At 45.6% G+C, this 18376-nt stretch overlaps 1 protein-coding gene across 2 annotated transcripts in view; it reads left to right on the top strand.

The window, feature by feature from the left end:
- The first annotated feature begins 2585 nt into the window (after positions 1–2585).
- Positions 2586–18376, top strand: part of Plac8 (placenta associated 8) — an 18425-nt gene continuing 2634 nt past the window's right edge. Inside the window, exons 1-4 of one of the 2 annotated variants that reach the window (XM_021211199.1) lie at positions 2586–2666; positions 11838–11975; positions 14721–14845; positions 17337–17452. In XM_021211199.1, the coding sequence (XP_021066858.1) occupies positions 11867–11975; positions 14721–14845; positions 17337–17441 (339 nt within the window). In that variant the 5' untranslated portion in view covers positions 2586–2666; positions 11838–11866 and the 3' untranslated portion in view covers positions 17442–17452. Of the gene's footprint in view, positions 2667–11500; positions 11760–11837; positions 11976–14720; positions 14846–17336; positions 17453–18376 lie in introns of those variants that run through there. The other variant, XM_029545404.1, reaches the window with a different exon arrangement.

Genomic DNA, 18376 nt, shown 5'->3' with positions numbered 1-18376 from the left:
GTTTTATATGATTGGCATTTTGCCTGCATCTATGTCTGTGAAAGGGTATTGGATCTCCTGGAAGTAGAGTTACAGGCAGGTGTGAGCCACCATGTGGTTGCTGGGAATTGAACCTCGGCCCTCTGGAAGAGCAGTCAGTGCCCTTAACCACTCAGAGCCAGCTCTCTAGCCCTGTACTCTCTCTTACTTAGAGTAAGGACTTTCTCCCTGTGCATGGAGCAACCGTTTCAGTTTCCTTTCCTTACTGGCCCTCACGGTGGCATCTTCCTGAGGAAACCAGAGAAGGAAGGAGGACTTAATTCCCAGTTGTTTCTGAGGTCTGAGTCCGTGGTTGGCCGGCTCTGTTGTCCTGGTCTGCCGTGAGGCAGGACATTTTGGTGGTGGAAGTCTGACGAATGAAACCGATGACCTCTGATAACCCAGAAGGAAAAAGATGGTGATGTCTTGGGGCTGAGTGGCCTTCCAAGGAGAGCCTCCATGACACACTAGGTCTCACTGTCTCGTTTCCACCACCTCTCAGTAATCAAACTATGAACCTGCCAGTGAGTCAACTCATTGATTAAGTCGGAGTCTCAGGAACCAATCACTCTCCGACAGCCCAACTTCTGGAGACCAAGCCTTCAACAGCACAGGAGCACCAGTGCGGGGGGGCACAGCACTTCACAGCTACACTGCAGGAAGGATGTTCCTAATGCTGATCTTCAGGTTGATGAGTCTCCCCTGTTGGGAAAACCGGGCTCCTTCAAAGTTCACTTTGATTATGTGGCACTGAGCATGGATGTCTACATTTTGATCTGGTCTTCTTGTTGTATAGGAGGCTAGTATTTTTTTTTTCTTTTAAAAATAAAAGACCTCCTATAAATTTTACAGCTTAATAAAACTGCTCAGAAATGGAACGTTCCCTGGGCTGGAGAGATGGCTTAGCAGTTAAGAGCACTGACTGCTCTTCCAGAGGTCCCAAGTTCAATTCCCAGCAACCATACGGTGGCTCACAACCATCTGTAATGAGAACTGATGCCCTCTTCTGGTGTGTCTGAAGACAGCTACAGTGTACTCATATAAGTAAAATAAATAAATCTTAAAAAGAAAGGAAGGAAGGGAGGAAGGAAGGAAGGGAGGGAGGAAGGAAGGAAGGAAGGAAGGAAGGAAGGAAGGAAGGAAGGAAGGAAGGAAGGAAGGAAGGAAATAGAACATTCCCAACCTACCCGTCACTCACTCCAAGGTTACTAGCACATGGCTGAGCTAAACTGTGTGGCAGAGAGTTCCATTTCATCCAGTGTCCAACTGCCACCAAGTAAGTCTGTGCCTCAGTTTCTCTGTCAGTCAAGTAGAGGCAATAATGATGCCACCCTTCAGGATCATAAGGCAAAGATTTTAGAAAGCATTAAGAACCATGCCCACGGGCCCAGCAGTCAAGGGCACTTGCAGCTAAAACCAGACCCTTGAGCTGGAGAGATGGCCCAGCCGTTAAGGGTACTGGCTGCTCTGCCAGAGAACCGATATAGTTCACACACATACACATAAAAATACATTTAATTTTTTTAAAAAGAGTGGGAGAAAAAATACTGACAATCTCAGTTTGATCCCTGGAATCTACAAAATACATACATACATACATACATACATACATACATACATACATACTGATACAGAGGCCCATAACTGTAATCCCAGAACTCCTACAAGAGATGTGGGGGAGAGGCAGGAGAATTGCTTGGAAGCTCACAGCTCTGCAGCCCAGTGGGAACGAGACAAGGCTGCTTCAACAGGAGGAGAGAACAGACTTCCCAAAGCTGCCCTCCTGTCCTCTCACCTCCACATGCCTGCTGGGACACTCAGATGCTCACATGTATGTTCAGACACACACCACAGAGAGACGGGGTGGGAGAAGATGATGGTGATGGTGATGATGATGATGACGATGACTAAAACAGTGATAAAAATAAAGTAATAAAAATCACGCCTAACATAAAGCAAGTGTTCAGGCTGTTACAGAAACCAAAGCAATATAGCTATATCGGGGGACAGAGGTGGGTCAATAATAGAGCTCTCACCTAAAATGCACTGGCCCTGGGTTCGGTCCCTAACGCCTCAGGGAGGAAAAGAGGGGGGAGAAGAAAAGACAGAGGAGAAAGATCTGATCAGAAGCCCGGCATGGTGGTGCATGTCTTTAATCCCAGCCGCAGGAGGCAGAGGCAGATGGGTCTCTGAGAGTTTGAGACCATCCTACAAGCTGAGCTCTGGGATAGCCCAAACTCTAGAGAGACGCACTCTAGGACAGTCTGAGCGGGCCTGCGACTCCAGGTCCCAGAGTGCCTTCTGGTTTCCTCCGTTAAAAGAGGAAAATAAGGTGTGAGACTCAGTGAGCTTTGTCAGGCAGGTAGCTAATCAGCCGCGGCAGGAACCACACCCTCTCCTCTCCATCGAGGCATTAGAGGTTAGCCCTTGGAATTGTAAGGAGGAAAAACCCTATTTGGTAAGAGATGGCTTTTGGTGCCTGGATTACCACAGCCAATCAGAGCACAGGACATTGCTCTTTGTACTCCAGCCCACCCCTACCCCACCCTCCTGGGGGTTGATACCTCCTCCCTTCCTCAAAGTCTCTCTATTTGTAAGAAGGCTCAACCTCAGACCGCAGGACCTGTTCTGCCCAAACCTTTTGAACTGTAAGTATTTGTTAGAAATTCTTTACATCTAGGGGATCTTTCCTTTAAGAGTTTTATCTTATTCCTAACGTAGTTTGAGATTATGCTGAATGATCACTGTTTTCTTCCCTAAGTGCTTTAACTTTAGTAATTTTTAGTGAAACTTGGCAATTAGGGGTCAGGCCTGCTAAACATCATGCTTTGAAACCTCTCAGTCTGGATCCTCTGGGACACTGCTCTCTTACCCACTGCTTGCTTTCGGGGAGGGCATGTGATGTGCTGGATTTCCTAACTAGATCCTCTCTCTCTCTCTCTCTCTCTCTCTCTCTCTCTCTCTCTCTCTCTCTCTCGCTGAGTGATCTAGTTTCTTTGTGCATAAGAAAAATATTTATTCGTCTAAACTACCTGGAGATTTTTATAGGTTTAGTCAATGGGATTTTTGTAGATTTATTTGTTTGTAAAGTTTGAGAATCCTTAGGAATTCTCACTATGAAAGCAAAATTCCAACGGCTATGGGGGTTTAATCAGTAATCACTGATGCTCATAGAGAAACACCTCTCACATTGGGCAGCTCACGAGACTGGAGAGCACTGAGTCTTGATATCAGTGTATAATAGAAGAACTTCGGCCATATGTTGCTTAGAACCTGGCTGTATCGATATTGGCAAGATTTATTAATATAACTAGTGCCATGTAATTTTATTAAGCCGGTGTAGTCTTCTTCTAAAGAGTGGTGTGTTCTGAGGCAGAAGAATGAGTCTAAGGCTAAGAGATAAAATGAAGATGTTCAACATGTGAGCCAAGTCCTGCAAGAATTCCTGGCAGGGGTCAGTCCTTGCCAAGGAATCTCAGGAAGGAAGGTATTTATCATGTCGTCTTGCTGAGCCCGTCCGCTTAGAATCCTGTCTCCGTCCCCTCCTCACCTCTATATTTTTCTTTTTTCTTTTTTTCCTGAGTGGTCCTCACCAGTTTCTATTGCTTTCCCATTGCGCGTTCAAGGATGCACGCGGCAGAGCTCCGAGTAGGGTTGCCCCCACCATCAGGAAACTACAGATTTCTCCTTGGCCCAAAACAACTCTATTGCAAGGCTTTTTACGCACACAGTTGGGTCGATTCATGTTTTCTAATGGACCTGGAGTTGTTTGTAACAGGCAAAGCCAAGAGCCAGAGGTTGAAAGGTCTGCACGTCTCTGAGGGGGCGTCTCCACCAACCATCAAGGGGTCGGTCGGTCTCGCGTCACCAGCAGATAAGTACCATGAGCTGAGTTTGCACGTGCTCTGCAGACGTGGGAGGCTCAGGCAGGGGCTCTGTCAGCCTGGGGAAAGGAGCACTCAGTCACCAAAGCAGCCACATTCCTTTGTGCAGCACACGGGGGCTGCAGCGCTGAAAACTGACGATTGCAATCTCCCAGACCCTAGGCTAACTACAGCTTTCCAGAGTAGTGGCCAGGAATCTGCTTTGCCGGCAAGCTTTCCAAAATGCTTTTGAGATGGGCCTGGCAAAAATGAAGCTATTCTAAAGAGATACTGATATCTCGCAGTCTTACTCTTAGACTATTATAACACAGACCCTAAAGGGATGGGAATTTCTCAGGAGTCTCATGCTGCTCAGGAGAAGGAAAAGCTTCCGGTCAGAGGAGGGACTTGTCTGGCAGAAAAGGATTCCACCGTCAGACCACCCTACAGGATGCGGCTGAAGCCACGTGGTGCTTACCTGTGCAGATCCCAGTCTTCAGTATAAGCCTTAATCTCAGACCCCAAGTTCAGTACCAGTTTTCACATATGATAAACTCTGAGGACCACGGAACCGGCCCAAACATAAAGTCATAGAACCCTCCTAGAAACACACCATGGCATTAGGCAGATGCCGGGCAATTTGGGGTTCCTCTTTTTTTTTTTTTTTAAATCCCTTCACTTCCTGGTGACTTTTAATTTGAGATGTCTAAGGTTAAACTTTTGGTGGAAGCATTAAAACAACAACAACAACAACAAAATAAAAAACAACAACAACAAAAAACGGGTTTAGGGTTAGTTTGCATTGCGTTTTACGTTTTGTTATAACTTCCAACAGACTAGGGATTGTGACAGCATCACGGGCCTGCCGTAAGAGTGCACGGAGTGAGGTTTTTGCAGACTTCTCCTAGTGTTTTGTGGTTAGTTCTTTTGTTGGTTGGTTTTGGTAGCATCATACTAAAGATCAAGGTCAGGGCAAGGGCCGTGGGCACGCGCATGCTCAGCATGGACTCCCCGGCTCTTCAACTGTGGAGGAGGTGTTTCTTCTTTGAGAAACCACGGGCTAGACAGTCTAAGACCCTCTTCAGAGGAAGCTGGAGGTGCGAACGGCAGTCCTGGAGCGCTCGCTCGTTCCCTCTAGGACTGCACTTCTAGACAGTGCTGGGCAGTGCATCCTTCCCCCGCAGCTGTAGGCGACCTTCATGGCCAGAAGCTTCTCTTGGTATTCACAACCTCCTGGCCCATCCCCCATACCACCCCCCACCCATGTGCACTTGGCTTCGGGGTCCGGAAACACCGTGGGGACCATGGTTGCCCACCCTACAGTTTTCCACCTTCAAAAGAGGAAGTTGGCTGAGCGGTGGAGTTCAGCGTTATAGCACTTGCCTAACACACAACATGCCTTAGGTTCAACCCCTAGTACTGGGGGGTTGTAGGGGGGCGGGAGGGAGAGGGAGAGAGGCAGGGAGAAGGGGAAAAAGAGAGAGAGAAATCTATTCTGCAACATGCAACCTTTTAATTTATTATTTATTTGTAATTTGATTTTGTCTGTATTAGAAATAGAAAGAAAAAAAAAAACCCTTACAATACCAAAGGTTTCTGTATGTGTAGGGCATATTATATATGTCTACAAATTTCTCCTGGGTTAAACAAATGAAAATATTTTTTTATTATTTTCAAATAATTTTTTTCTCCTGACTCCACCTCCAAAGTGCTAGAATTCCAGGCATCAACACCTCGTCTGTTATATACAGATTAGACTGACGGATGACTGTTTAGGCCACAAGTAGAGAAAAGATTTTTTATTTTTTTTTTATCAATTATCTATCAATGAGCAGGTGAAAGTTGTGGGTACAAGTCTTTGCCACGGATACAGATGTTCAGGTCTCATGTGGTTGTAAAGTCTATGTAGCCCCACGTAAATACACAGCCATCTGGGATATGCTGAGCCAGGGTTTCCAGAACATGAGCACACGCCAGGAGTTTTCCCCCAGGACCCTTCAGATGCCCACTCTTCTATTTAAATCGCAATGCAGACATGAGTTAAAGGATTATAACTTTCCTTTGAGGAAAACTGGAAGGAAGGGTGTTTCTTCCGTCACTTGGCTGGTGTTTATCAAATGCCATCAATGTACTGGCACTGACTAGAGCCCAGGAATAAAACTAGAGCAATAAATGCTGGTTCAATCCCCTTAAAGATACTAATCTCCGATTTGATTTTTCCCCCTGAAAGGGAAAACACAGTTACCTCAAGATTTTATTATAAAAGAAATAAAACTCTAATTTTTTTTGTTTGCCAAGGTGGGGCTCCAGCCCAGGGCCTCTCACGTGCTAAGCAAGTTCTCCACCACAGATCTGCTTCCCAGCCCTAACAATTTCCTCATCGCTATCGTAAAAATAATAAATCAGAAAGATAAACGTGAAAAACAAATTCTCAGCAGCTGGCCCTGAGGTACCCGCCCAGTATTAATCACTCTCTATTCTATCTGACCTTCGACTATGCAAAGGCCATGCAAAGTAAAATTGAATACACATGCTTTTCCGGTTTCTAAGATGCTTCGCTTCCCAAGCCACCGTGGTGCGTCAGCTCTCAGAATACAACTTCTGACATTATAGCGCTGGAGTTGGGATGGAGGGAAGCTCTGTGGGACTCCGGGATGATCTGAGTTCTGAAGGACGCTTGACCTCACCCCTGGCTGGGGGGTGCGGGGAAGGTTCGAGTCCACCCCCAGCGGCTTGAGACTCAAACACCTCCCTGGGGAAGAGGTGCCTGCTATGTGTTCCAAGTTTCCAAGTCAGTCAACCCTGCTCTCGAAGACGCCAGCTCTTGTTAATTGTGAAAAGGGTCAGCAAAGAAAATGAACGATTGCAATGTTTTTCGCTTTCTTTTCCCGAAACTGATTAAATAAAATTAGGGAGCAGCTGTGGCTTCCTATAAGACACTTGGAAAAGTTGGAAGATGGGCACTCCAGTCTTTGGGAGAGGGGGCGGATGTTGAGGTACTCAGCTGATGTAGCTTAGCAGTGCAGTGCGGGAGGCCCTGGATTCAAAACTCCAACACTGGGTGGAGCAAGAGGACCCAAGATTATCCTTGGCCACAAACAGTTTGAGGGGAGTTTACTACGCTATATGGAAGCTTCCTTCAAAAAAAGAAAAGAAAAGAAAGCTATATTGCTTAGAGGCTGCGGGGGCAAGGCTTACTGGGAAATGGCAGGGAGGAGCCTCTGGCGCCGCCCGTGGCAGTCATCAATTTCAGATGGACTGCTTTTCCGGCCAACCATCTGCTGCTATTCTTAGGTCATCGGACCTTCTGGGTTCCAAAAAGCCAAAGGAAGTTTAGATTATCGTGTCTTATGCCATGGAGTTAGCCCTTTCCTGGAATAGCTAACTTTGCAGTTAATCATTAGGTTCATTGAGGTTGCTGGGAGACAGACATTTTTCTTCTCTGGTGTGGTCACTGGCTAGTTACCCAGCCTCTTGTGAGTAACCCTAATTAAACTAATTCAGAGAGAGAGAGAGAGAGAGAGAGAGAGAGAGAGAGAGAGAGAACTTTTAGAGAAAGATACTCCAAAGGCAAAAGGCCAAGGACAGCAGCCTTTCACCAGCTTGAACCTGCTGGGTGGCTTCAGTTGGAGCTGTTATTAACAGCAAAGCTAGTGCAGGCCCTGTGATCTCCACAGTTACTGGAAGGAAGAGGAGGAAGTTCACTCAAGTTCAGTACAACTGCTGCTCCAGTGAGCCCTCCTTGGCAAATAAGATTGTCACCATGAGATGACCTTCTCCTTCTGGTAGCATCTCTACTTCCTGGTTCCTCTTCCAAACTATTCCGTCACAGCCTCTCTCTAAGAAGTTTTTCCATCCACTCTCTTCCTGACCTGCAAGGCCATGATTTCCCACTGTGAGCAAGGAATACATCTACTAATTTAACTACCAGTAGATGGTTTGTGTTGTTAGGCTTTTGTATTTTAGTTAATTCGTTGTGTTTGCTTTGGGTCTACAAAGTCTCCCTATGGCACAGACTGGCTTCAAAATCACAAGCCCCCTGCCTCAGCCTGGATCACGTGTATACTACCTACTATTCCAGACTCAAGTAGACGTTTTGCTGTCGTTGTTATAAAACAGTCTCTTGTAGACCAAGATGTCCTCGAATTCACTACTTATGAATGGCTCTGAACTTCTGATCCTCCTGTTGGAATTACTGGCGTAGATCACCATGTCTAGTTTTACAATGCTGACCTGAAACCCAGCGCTTCTTGCTAGGCAAGCACTCTACCAACTGCATTCCCAGCCCACTACAAACTCTGCTCTCAGGGTGGTGGGGATGCCACTGAGTGGTCACCATGCGTCATAGACCACGTGGGGAAGCATCGAGTCCACCTGGCTAGATCCTTTAGCATGGCTTCCTCATGGTCCAGCTCCTCCAGTGGCTGTGTGTGATTGGCTGACAGAGGAGATAGGAAACTGTCCTGATGGTCAACCCCAAGACAGGAAGATGGGAAAGGTTAGTTTCTTTGACTTTGAGGAAGTGAAATCACAGTCTCTATGGCTTATTTTGGAGAGGGAATAATAAGCCAGGAGCCATAGGTAAAAACGAAAAATAACCACAATCAGAGACTCCACCCATCAGTCTTGCCTACGGTACTCACTATGGTGTATGCCAAATGCCAGTCTTATATTTCTGTTATTCCTTCGACAATATTGGAACAAAGAAGGTGCCATCCTTTCTCTCCCATTTGAAATTCTATTATTTATCTATACTAGTATCACATAGATAAGATACAGATAATTTAGAGAGGGCTAAAGATGGTTTATTCTGTGAGTTGTAATCTAATAATAACATGACCTTTTTTGCTCAAATTGTCTTAAATTTGGCCACCAAACTCCCTCGGAAGTGTCCCCCACCCCACTAAGCAGTGTCTCACTTAATAAACTCTACTCTCGGGCTGGAGAGATGGCTCAGTGGTTAAGAGCATTAACTGCTCTTCCAGAGGTCCCGAGTTCAATTCCCCGCAACCACATGGTGGCTCACAAACATCTGTAATGGTCATCCGATGCCATCCTCTGCTCTGTCTCAAGACAGTGACAGTGTACCCACATTATGAAATAAATATGGCCGGAGTGAGCTGGGCTGGGGAAAAAACGAAGACAAACAAACAAACCACTCTACTCTTGAAACCATATGTCCCAGGCTCATCTTAGACCTTCCCTCCCAGTCCTAGGACTAGGTGTACCGTCCTTTTGGACGTAGTCAGAATTTATCTTCACATACTTCTACCATATCTACCTGTGTATCTATGTGTGCTTGTAAACTTGCTTGTCTCATGGCTCCCTGAGTCCTGGCACCTAGCCAAACGTTTTTAGTTTCTTTTAGTATTTTAGACAAAATCCTACCCCATTGCTCAGGAGGATCTAGAGCCGGACCTCAGTGATCTTGCTGCTTTGGCTCCCACGTGCCGGGGAATCATCCTTGGGTCCTCCAGTGATCTTGCTGCTTTGGCCCACCCACGTGCCGGGGACTCATCCTTGGGTCCTCCAGGGTGTTCAGAAGCCTCATGGGGACCTTGCCATTTGCACTTTCCAAGTTAACCCTGCCACGACCATTACTCTGCAGTATGCTCCTGAAATCCTAAAGCTGCTCTCACCAGAGGCACTTGCCCCTCACGAGTCTGTACAGCTGCTTGCTCTTGAGAGCTCTGACCAGGGTTTAGTGCTTAATATCAACCTTGGAGATCAACCTTGGGGCCTTGCTGTGGTGGCAATGGCTCACTACCAATGCCTGGGCCCGCAGTTTTGCCCAGCAGGTAGCTCTTCTTCTTTAACGATGGGAAATTTTGGACATCTTTTAATATATTTAAGGTTTGGGCTTTTTTTTTTTCCTTCGTTTCTTTTGTAATCAGTTGACCCTGTCTTTTCAGTATTTTCCTAACCTTGAGACTTGCTTTGCTTTTTTCTTTTCTTTTTTTCATTTGTTTGTTATTCTATAAAACATTTATTTATGTGTGAGTGCTCTATTTGCATGTACTTCTGCAGGCCAGAAGAGGGCACCAGATCTCTTTCTAGATGGTTGTCAGCCACCATGTGGTTGCTGGGAATTGAATGACTGGAAGAACAGCCAGTGCCCTTAACATTTAAACATTCTCAATGTCAAATCTCGCACACTTTCTCCTTATACTTTCTTTGTTTACTAAATCTTCTAAAACTCCGCAGGAAGAGAACCCATAGAGATATTTACTGAATATAATGATGATGAACAACAGATACAAACATCTTCCTCTTTGTCTCCCCGCCCTGCCCCACTCCCACCCCCTTCTTATAGACAGAGTTCTCATTTTGTAGCCTTGTCTGGCCTGGAACTCACAGACATATCTGCCTCTGCTCTCCTAAGTGCTTGCATTAAAGGTGAGCCCAGCCTGCCTCTTTTTAGAACTAAACCAATTTTATCTTCCTCTGTAACAGCCAAGCATTGCTTGTGTGCTGGACTCTGGGGGTTGGATTGATTTATAATTAACTATATTGACATGCGTGCAGATTTAGTCATGTTTCAAGCATCTTTGAACACTCCTAGTCACGTGGAGAAGCATCTGAGCATACCCTTCATTTAAGGTTGTTCTTGGCGTCATATAGTGCTCTCTTTTTTTCATTCAAGAAAACTATTGACCTAGCAGACGTTGCAAGCAATGAGATCCAGAGAGAACAGAGCAAAGGCAACTGAAGAGAATACCTAATTGATATGAAACGACAGAGCCTAGTTGTCCATCTTTAAAAGCATTCTATTTAGGAGACGGTCTCGGGTAGTCACGGAACTCACTGTGCAAATCAGGCTAGCCTCAAACATATAGAGATCCATCTGCCTGCCCCTGCCTCCTCCAGGCTGGAACTAAAGTTGTTTGCCACCACTCCCAGCCCTTTTGTGCCTTTAAAAATATGTACCAAGTCTCTAAATGACCCAGCACCCTTAGTACTTCATCAATGAAGCTAAAGCACCTACTGTGAGTCTAACACTGGGCTTGATGCTAAAGACAGTGGGAGGAGAGGAAGGAGGCTGAGGTGGGGGAAGCGGGGAGGAGACAGGAGGGATGGCTGGGGCTTGCTGGTCAGGCCCTGTGTCAAGTGACTGAGGAGAAAAGGTACTGTCATTCCAAATCTATGTCACCCCCTGAACCTCAGCGCTCCCTCGTAGTGAAGAGAAATTAGGAATATTCTAATAAGACATACTTCATAAAGGCTTTGCTCAGCTGGGAATTGTCACCTGTAGTGCCAGCATATGGAAGGCTTGAAGGGGGGGCGGGGGGCGGGGGCAGGGGGCGGGGCATGAGCTTGAAGCTAGCCTGGGCTACGCGATGAGATGCTGACTCAGGAAAACAAGTCCGCATCCTCAGCGACAACCCTAGGAAAGCGGTTGGGGTGGTGGTAAGGACTTGCTAGCCCCTGCAAGTCATGGGCTAAGCTGCACGGATAGAAGGTTCAGGTTCCAGTGAACGTGAAATGATGGAGCAGCTTGGACTCAGGGGAGTTGTGTGAAACGCCGAGGCAGCTGAGCAAGAGCGGGAAGAGAGTGGGCTTGCACTAAGCTTAGGCTCTTCCGTTCAAGAAGAGGTTGTTTTCCAAGGTTCAACCACTCTACCCTGTCCCAGGCCAATGGTTTGTTTCCCATCTTCTGGACATCGGGGACCTGTATAAAATAGCACGCGATCTAGATCACCGCCCCCCCTTTGGTTTCTTTCACCCATGAGAGAGGACACCTGTTCACCTTTCCAGTTCAGTGAATTCCTTCCCCCTGAGGCTTCTCTCCTCTCGGAGGTGGAGACTGCAATGCTCTTTAGAGATCAACAAGCTGATTTCTCCAGCCACGTTCTGTCCCTAACCAGTGGAGCACAGCAGGTAGGCCTAGCTAAAGGGCAGGACACAGTGCCTTCCCAGAGCAGCTTCAGACTGAACCGCCAACGTTTTCTTTTTCAGACCTGGTCTTTTGAGACCTCGCATCGAAGATGGCTCAGGCACCAACAGTCATCGTGACTCAACCTGGATTTGTCCGTGCTCCCCAAAATTCCAACTGGCAGACCAGCCTGTGTGATTGCTTCAGTGACTGCGGAGTCTGTGAGTACGGGGAAGGTGTCCCTATAATTGATATACCCACCCCATTCCTCCCTTACTGTGTGGAAAGTTGCTAAGTTACTAACTCATTACGGGCTCCTGAGAATCCGGGAATGTTACAGGAAACGTCAAAGACAGTCTATTCATTATACCCAGTTCTTCTCCAGCCACCACCACCAAAAAAAAAAAAAAAAAGAAAGAAAAGAAAAAGAAAGAAAGAAAGAAAGAGAAAGAAAGAAAGAAAAAGAAAAAAAGAAAATCAACTTACCCCTAAAAATAAATCCTTGAGTTAAGGTAGCACTGAAAGCTTTAAATGATTCTAAAACTGAATGGGCCTGGCCTAGGACTTATAAACAGATTATTTATGAAACATTTTTACTTAAATCTGAGGGGCTGTTTGTTTGCTTTGAAATAAGGCTTCTTTGTTTTAGCCTTGGCTATCCTGAAACGCCCCCTGTAGATTGGGTTGGCCTGGAATTCAGAGGTCCACCTGCTTCTGCTGGGAATTAAAGGCGTCTATCACCACCATCTGGCTAAACCTGACTTTTTAAAAGTGTATTTATTTTTATTTTATGTGCATTGGTGTTTTGCCTGCGTATATGCCTGTATGAGGGTGTTGAGTCCCCGAAACTGGGGTTACAGTGTGAGCTGCTATGTGGTGCTGGGAGTTGGACCCAGGTCCTCTAGAAGATTAGAGCAGCCAGTGCTCCTAATCACTGAGCCATCTCTCCAATCCCCTAAACCTAATTTAAAAAATAAAATAAAATAAAAACACAACGGCAATTAAATCTCTTCTTGGTTGCATATACATTGAATCTTGTTTTATAGTCAGTCACAGGACACTTTCAGAGAAAGATCTTAATCGCTACAGTTAAGTTGCCCTTGCCGGGTGTGTGGCACAAGCCTTTAATCCCAGCACTTGGGAGGCAGAGGCAGGCAGATTTCTGTGTTTGAGGTCAGCCTGGTCTACAGAGTGAGTTTCAGGACAGCTGGGGCCATACAGAAAAATCCTGTCTCTAAAAACAAACAAACAAAAAAACCCAAAAAACCAAAAGTTGCCCTGTCTGCAGTAAGATCTCTCTGAGTGAACGTGGAAGACATCGAGGTGGGTGGCGAAGGGAACCAGCAGTTGTCCTCAGCAATTCAGGAAGGAGAGGCTTGCTCTGAAGCCCCACTCCTCAGAATGGTCGGGAAGTACACAAGCTTTAACTCAAAGTGGGATGGAACTTGGAAGCCAATAACTGCATAGAAAGCAGAGGCAAAGAATTCCAGGCGAGTTTACCCACAGCTTTCCAATGCTTCACGAGGTAGTGGGGGCTCACTGACTAACGCGTCCCACAACACGATTGCGACATCAAAGTCGATAAAGACTAACTTTTATTCCTCCAACCCCAAGTTGCTATTTGATTATGTGAGTGTACACTTACTTGGATACGTGAGTTTTACTGTAGGGCGGCCAAGATGGCTCAGTGGGGAAAATGACCGTGGCCTAGCCTCTCAGCCTGAGTTCTGTTCCCCAGGACCCACATAGTGGGAGGAGAGAACCAACCCCTGAAAACTATTCTCCAACCCTCTCGTGTGTGCGCGCACTAAACAAAAAGTAATGTTTAAAAGTTCGCGTGGGGTAGCAGGGTGAGTTCTAATGCAGCCTTCGTTGCTTGGGGACAAATTTCCTTCCTTCCTTCCTTCCTTTACTTTTTCTTCTTTCTTTCTTCCTTTCATTCATTCATTTGTTGGAGGCAGGGTTTCTCTATGTAGTCCAGGCTATCCTGGAACTCTTTCTGTAGACCAGGCTGACCTCAAATTCAGTACCACCTGCCTCTGCCTCCCGGGTACTGGTATTAAAGGTGCACACCACCACTCAGTTTAATGGCAACTTTTCTTCCTTTCTTTTTTTCTTTTTTTTTTTTTTTTTTTNTTTTTTTTTTTTTTTTTTTTTTTTTTAGATTTATTTATTTATTTAATGTACGAGTGCTGTCACTGTCTTCAGAAGAGAGCATCAGATCCCATTACAGATGGTTGTGAGTCACCATGTGGTTGCTGGGAATTGAACTCGGGACTTCTGGAAGAGCAGTCAGTGCTCTTAACCACTGAGCCATCTCTCCAGCCCCTATGACAGATTTTCTTAATGCAGATCTGAGCAAATTAATCTCTTACAAAATACTTGATGGCTCTTCCTGGCCTTGGTGGCACACATAAATACTCCTAGTTTGTAATCAACACACACACACACACACACACACACACACACACCCCTCTTCCACCCCCTAATGTCATCCCCCTCCTATCCTAGGACCTTGGCCACAGTGAATGGTTGAGACAAATTATCTCAAAGAGGCCTTATTCCCTTTAGTCATTAAAAACATTTCTAAGCATGCGCCACCATTCAGCTCAAGCAGTACTTCCTACTCAGGGCCTTGCAGGCGCCACTCTGAAGTGACCCGGGGCATCCCAGGCTGGTTCTCCTACCTATATCCTATTCTTTCCTATTATATCCCTACAGGACTGCGTTTGGGGACATTGTTAGTACCAAGGGTTTTACGAGTAGGTTGCAGTCATTTTACATGAGTCGCACTACTGGAAAAGAACTAGGTCTTTTCCTGTACGGTCCCTCTTTTAATGATGGGGCGGGGTCATAATGAAGCCCCACCCAAACAGCGAAGCCAGACTTGCAACAGAGGAGAAAGGCCCCATGTCGCCGATGGGGGCAGACTAAAGTAACGTGCATCCCCGTTTTCATGTTTCCAGGCCTCTGTGGGACCTTTTGCTTCACTTGTCTTGGATGTCAAGTGGCGGCCGACATGAATGAGTGTTGTCTGTGTGGAACAACGGTGGCCATGAGGACTCTCTACCGAACCCGATACGGCATTCCTGTGAGTCTCTTTCTTACCTTTGGTATCATTCTAGCTGGCAAATTCAGCGGACACAGCAATAATAGGTCCTTCCTTTCTGTCCCTCAACGTTCTATTAAGCAAGTAATTCATATTTGCAATGTGTATGCATTAGGTAACTAAACTCGCCACCAATGCTTGTAAGTCTTGTGGGGGAGGGTCTGCCATGTTTCACCAATGAAGACTTCAAAAGAGGCAGAGTCATTGACCCAGAGATGTGTCTAGAAACAGAGAGGGGAGTATCTAATCCAAACTGTCTGTGCATGCGCTTGCCATTATAACACTCTATGAAATGGGGCAGCCTTTTAATCCGAATTACAGGGGGAAACAGTCAATAGGGTGCGTAGATGAGTTTGCATGTGTGGAGATATATATATACATATTCCTGTATATATACATAATACACATTGCTTCCCTCTGTGTGTGACTATAGAAAGAGAGACAGAGATAAAGAAAAAAGAATGTCTGGGGCTGGAGAGATGGCCTAGCAATTAAGGGTTAAGGCTGCTCTTCCAGAGGTCCTGAGTTCAATTCCCAGCAACCACATGGTGGCTCACAATCATCTGTAATGGGATCTGAAGCCCTCTTCTGGTGTACAGGTGTACATGCAGATAGAGTTCAAATATATTTAATTAATTAATAGAAAAAGAAAATCAGAGAGAGAGAGGCCTGTGTTTGTGATTGTTAAAGCCATGACAGAAACCCATAAGTGGTAAAGTTGGGGAGCAGGCTGTCGAGCTGGATAGATATTCATGGATAAATTGGCATTCAAGTCCATGGGCAATTTACAAGCAGACTTTTCTCCTATTCAAGAGAAATCCATTTTTTTTTCTATCAAGGTCTTCAGCTAGCTGAGGGTGACAACACACACCGCTGACATTTTAGGACTTGGGAAGCTGAGGTAGGAAGATTGAGAGTTCGACACCAGCCTGAGGTACATAGATAGCATGACCCTGTCAGAAGCAAGGGGCGTTAGGAGAAACAGGCCAGAGGATAAAGCTGGAAAGAGCTCAGTTGGTCTTTTAATTTTAATTTCACTGAAATTATTTTTTCACTTGAGAAATTTAATCACTATCTTTTAATTGCAAAATAAATACCTAACTATTTTTTTTTTAAGAAATACCTAACAAACTTAAATAGAAACGTATGAAGTAAAAAGTGAAAAATTGAACCTTTTAGTTACCAAGTCTACTGCCTGGTAATAAACAATAACTTGTGCGCATCTTCTTCGGCTACACTTCTGTCCTTGTCACTTACAGGAATACATTTCTGTAAATGCTGATGGTTTGTAGATTGATAGTCTCGGGGGGATATTTGCCAGTATCTCAGAGAGTGTGTACCCGGTGTAATAACTGCGACATTACCCACCCTTTTCTCCTGTGCGTCTCCTGGAGCCCCGAGGCCCACATGGGGAGGCTCTGGGATTGGACTTTCTGCCCTAGCGTCCCAGGAGAACCGCCCTGGGGCAGGCTTGGCTCTCTGCCTGCTTTCCCTGTTCCCTGATGCTGAACTTGGGGTTTATCTAGGGGAACGTCCCCACCTCTCTGCCCACAGCTGCTTCCTGTTGTGAGTTCAACGACTCTGCTTGGCTTTTCTCCCCTTCAATGGGAATTCCAGCCCTTCTATATTTACCCCAAATTGCTCATGATTTTTGGCCTTACTTCCCTGTTTCCTAGTGTGGATCTCTTTTTTAATGGATGAAAACAGCAGCCCTGGAGCAAATAGTTCTTTAAATGATCTCATTTTATAGACTGTCATTCCCCGGCTTCCTTTGCCTAGAGCAATTTTTTTTTTCCTTTCCTTTGGATGTTCTTGGGTATTCACTTCTCCGTGTGGGCTTTACCTGCAAACTCCACCGAGCTTTATTTAGGAGTACTTTGACCCCAAGTTCTTTGCCACTTCCCTAAATCTCTTCCTATGCCGCTCACCGCATCACGTGCCCAGTGCTTTTCATCCTTATATAATTGCTTTGAGCCAAATAGCGTCTGAGCTGTGAGATCTAACGTTCTAAGTCTCTGTCTTGTCCTCTCAGACTTGGTAGTTTGATTGACTCTTATATTCTCAGAATTATAAAGTCCTGGAATGACGACGAAGCAAGTGTTACATGGAAAAGTCAGCTAACATTTTCTTGCAGGTATCTAAACTGAATCCAGGGCAAATGAGATGGTTCAGCAGAGAGAAAAGCTCTTGCAGATGACCAAAGTTAAATCCCTAGGACCCACAGGGTGGAAGGAGAGAAATGATGCCTTCAGGTTTCCCCCTGATCTCCATGCACAGGGACTGGCCAACACACACACACACACACACACACACACACACACACACACACACACAAACTAAAGAAATAAACCGTAAAAAGTAATAAACAGAATCCAAAGATCCAAAGAATCAGTGCTTTTGGCTTTCTTTAAAATGCCCCAAAATCCACAAGCAGTGCTGGCTGCCATTCATGTGTCTTCCGTGTCTTCCACAGGGATCCATTTGTGATGACTACATGGTGACCCTCTTCTGTCCTGTTTGCTCTGTGTGCCAAATCAAGAGAGACATTAACAAGAGGAGAGCCATGAACGCTTTCTAAAGAGCTGGATGGTGAGTTAGTGTGGGGCTTGGGCCACAGAATTAGGGGTTGGGAAAGTTATTCATTGTTTGGAATAACAATTCAGAAGTGACAGTTTCTTAAGTCTCCAATGCCATCTCATTATAATAATGTAATCTAATCGGTTGTGATTTTTTCTTTGTTTGAGCCACATTTATTAAACAACGGTGACTTTTTATAAACTTATCAGAATTATTTTGGTCTATAAATGAAGCAACTTACCACTTATATAAGCTACAGAGTACACAAGAAGTTGAAGCTGGGCTTGGTGGTGTATCCTGTAACCCCCAAACCCGGGAGACAGAAGAAGGGTTGTGCTCAAACCCAGTGTTGTCTATAAAATAAGTTCCAGTCTGTTCAGGGCTACATAAGAAGTTCTGTCTCGAAGCTTAAATGAGGGAGGAGGGAGATGGTTCACTGTGTAAATTACTTGCTGTTTAAGCAGAAGGACCTGAGTTTGGAGTCCCAGAACCAATGTGTGTGTCTAATGTGTGTTTTCACGCCCACGTGCGTGCATGCGTGAGAGTGTGCAGGTGTGTGTGAGTTTATGAGTATGTGAGAGTATGTGTCACTGTGTTTGTGCCCATGTGTACGCATGTGTGCGTGTGGGTGTGAGTTTGAGTGTGAGTGTGTGGGGGGATATAAAAGTTGGGTCCAACAGCCTATAATCCCATTACACAGGGCTGAAACAATTGAATCTCTGGGGCCTACTGACCAGCAAGTCTAGACAAAAGAGCAAGCTTTGGGTCAGTCAGAGCCTGTCTTAAAAAAAAAAAAGTAGGGGGTTGGCAAGATGGCTCAGTGGGTAAGAGCACCAAACTGCTCTTCCAAAGGTGCAGAGTTCAAATCCCAGCAACCGCATGGTGGCTCACAACCATCCTTAACAAGATCTGACTCCCTCTTCTGGAGTGTCTGAA

The sequence above is a fragment of the Mus pahari genome, chromosome 13 (assembly GCF_900095145.1).
Source record: "Mus pahari chromosome 13, PAHARI_EIJ_v1.1, whole genome shotgun sequence".
NCBI lineage: Eukaryota > Metazoa > Chordata > Mammalia > Rodentia > Muridae > Mus > Mus pahari.
This window is presented reverse-complemented; position numbering and strand designations above follow the sequence as displayed.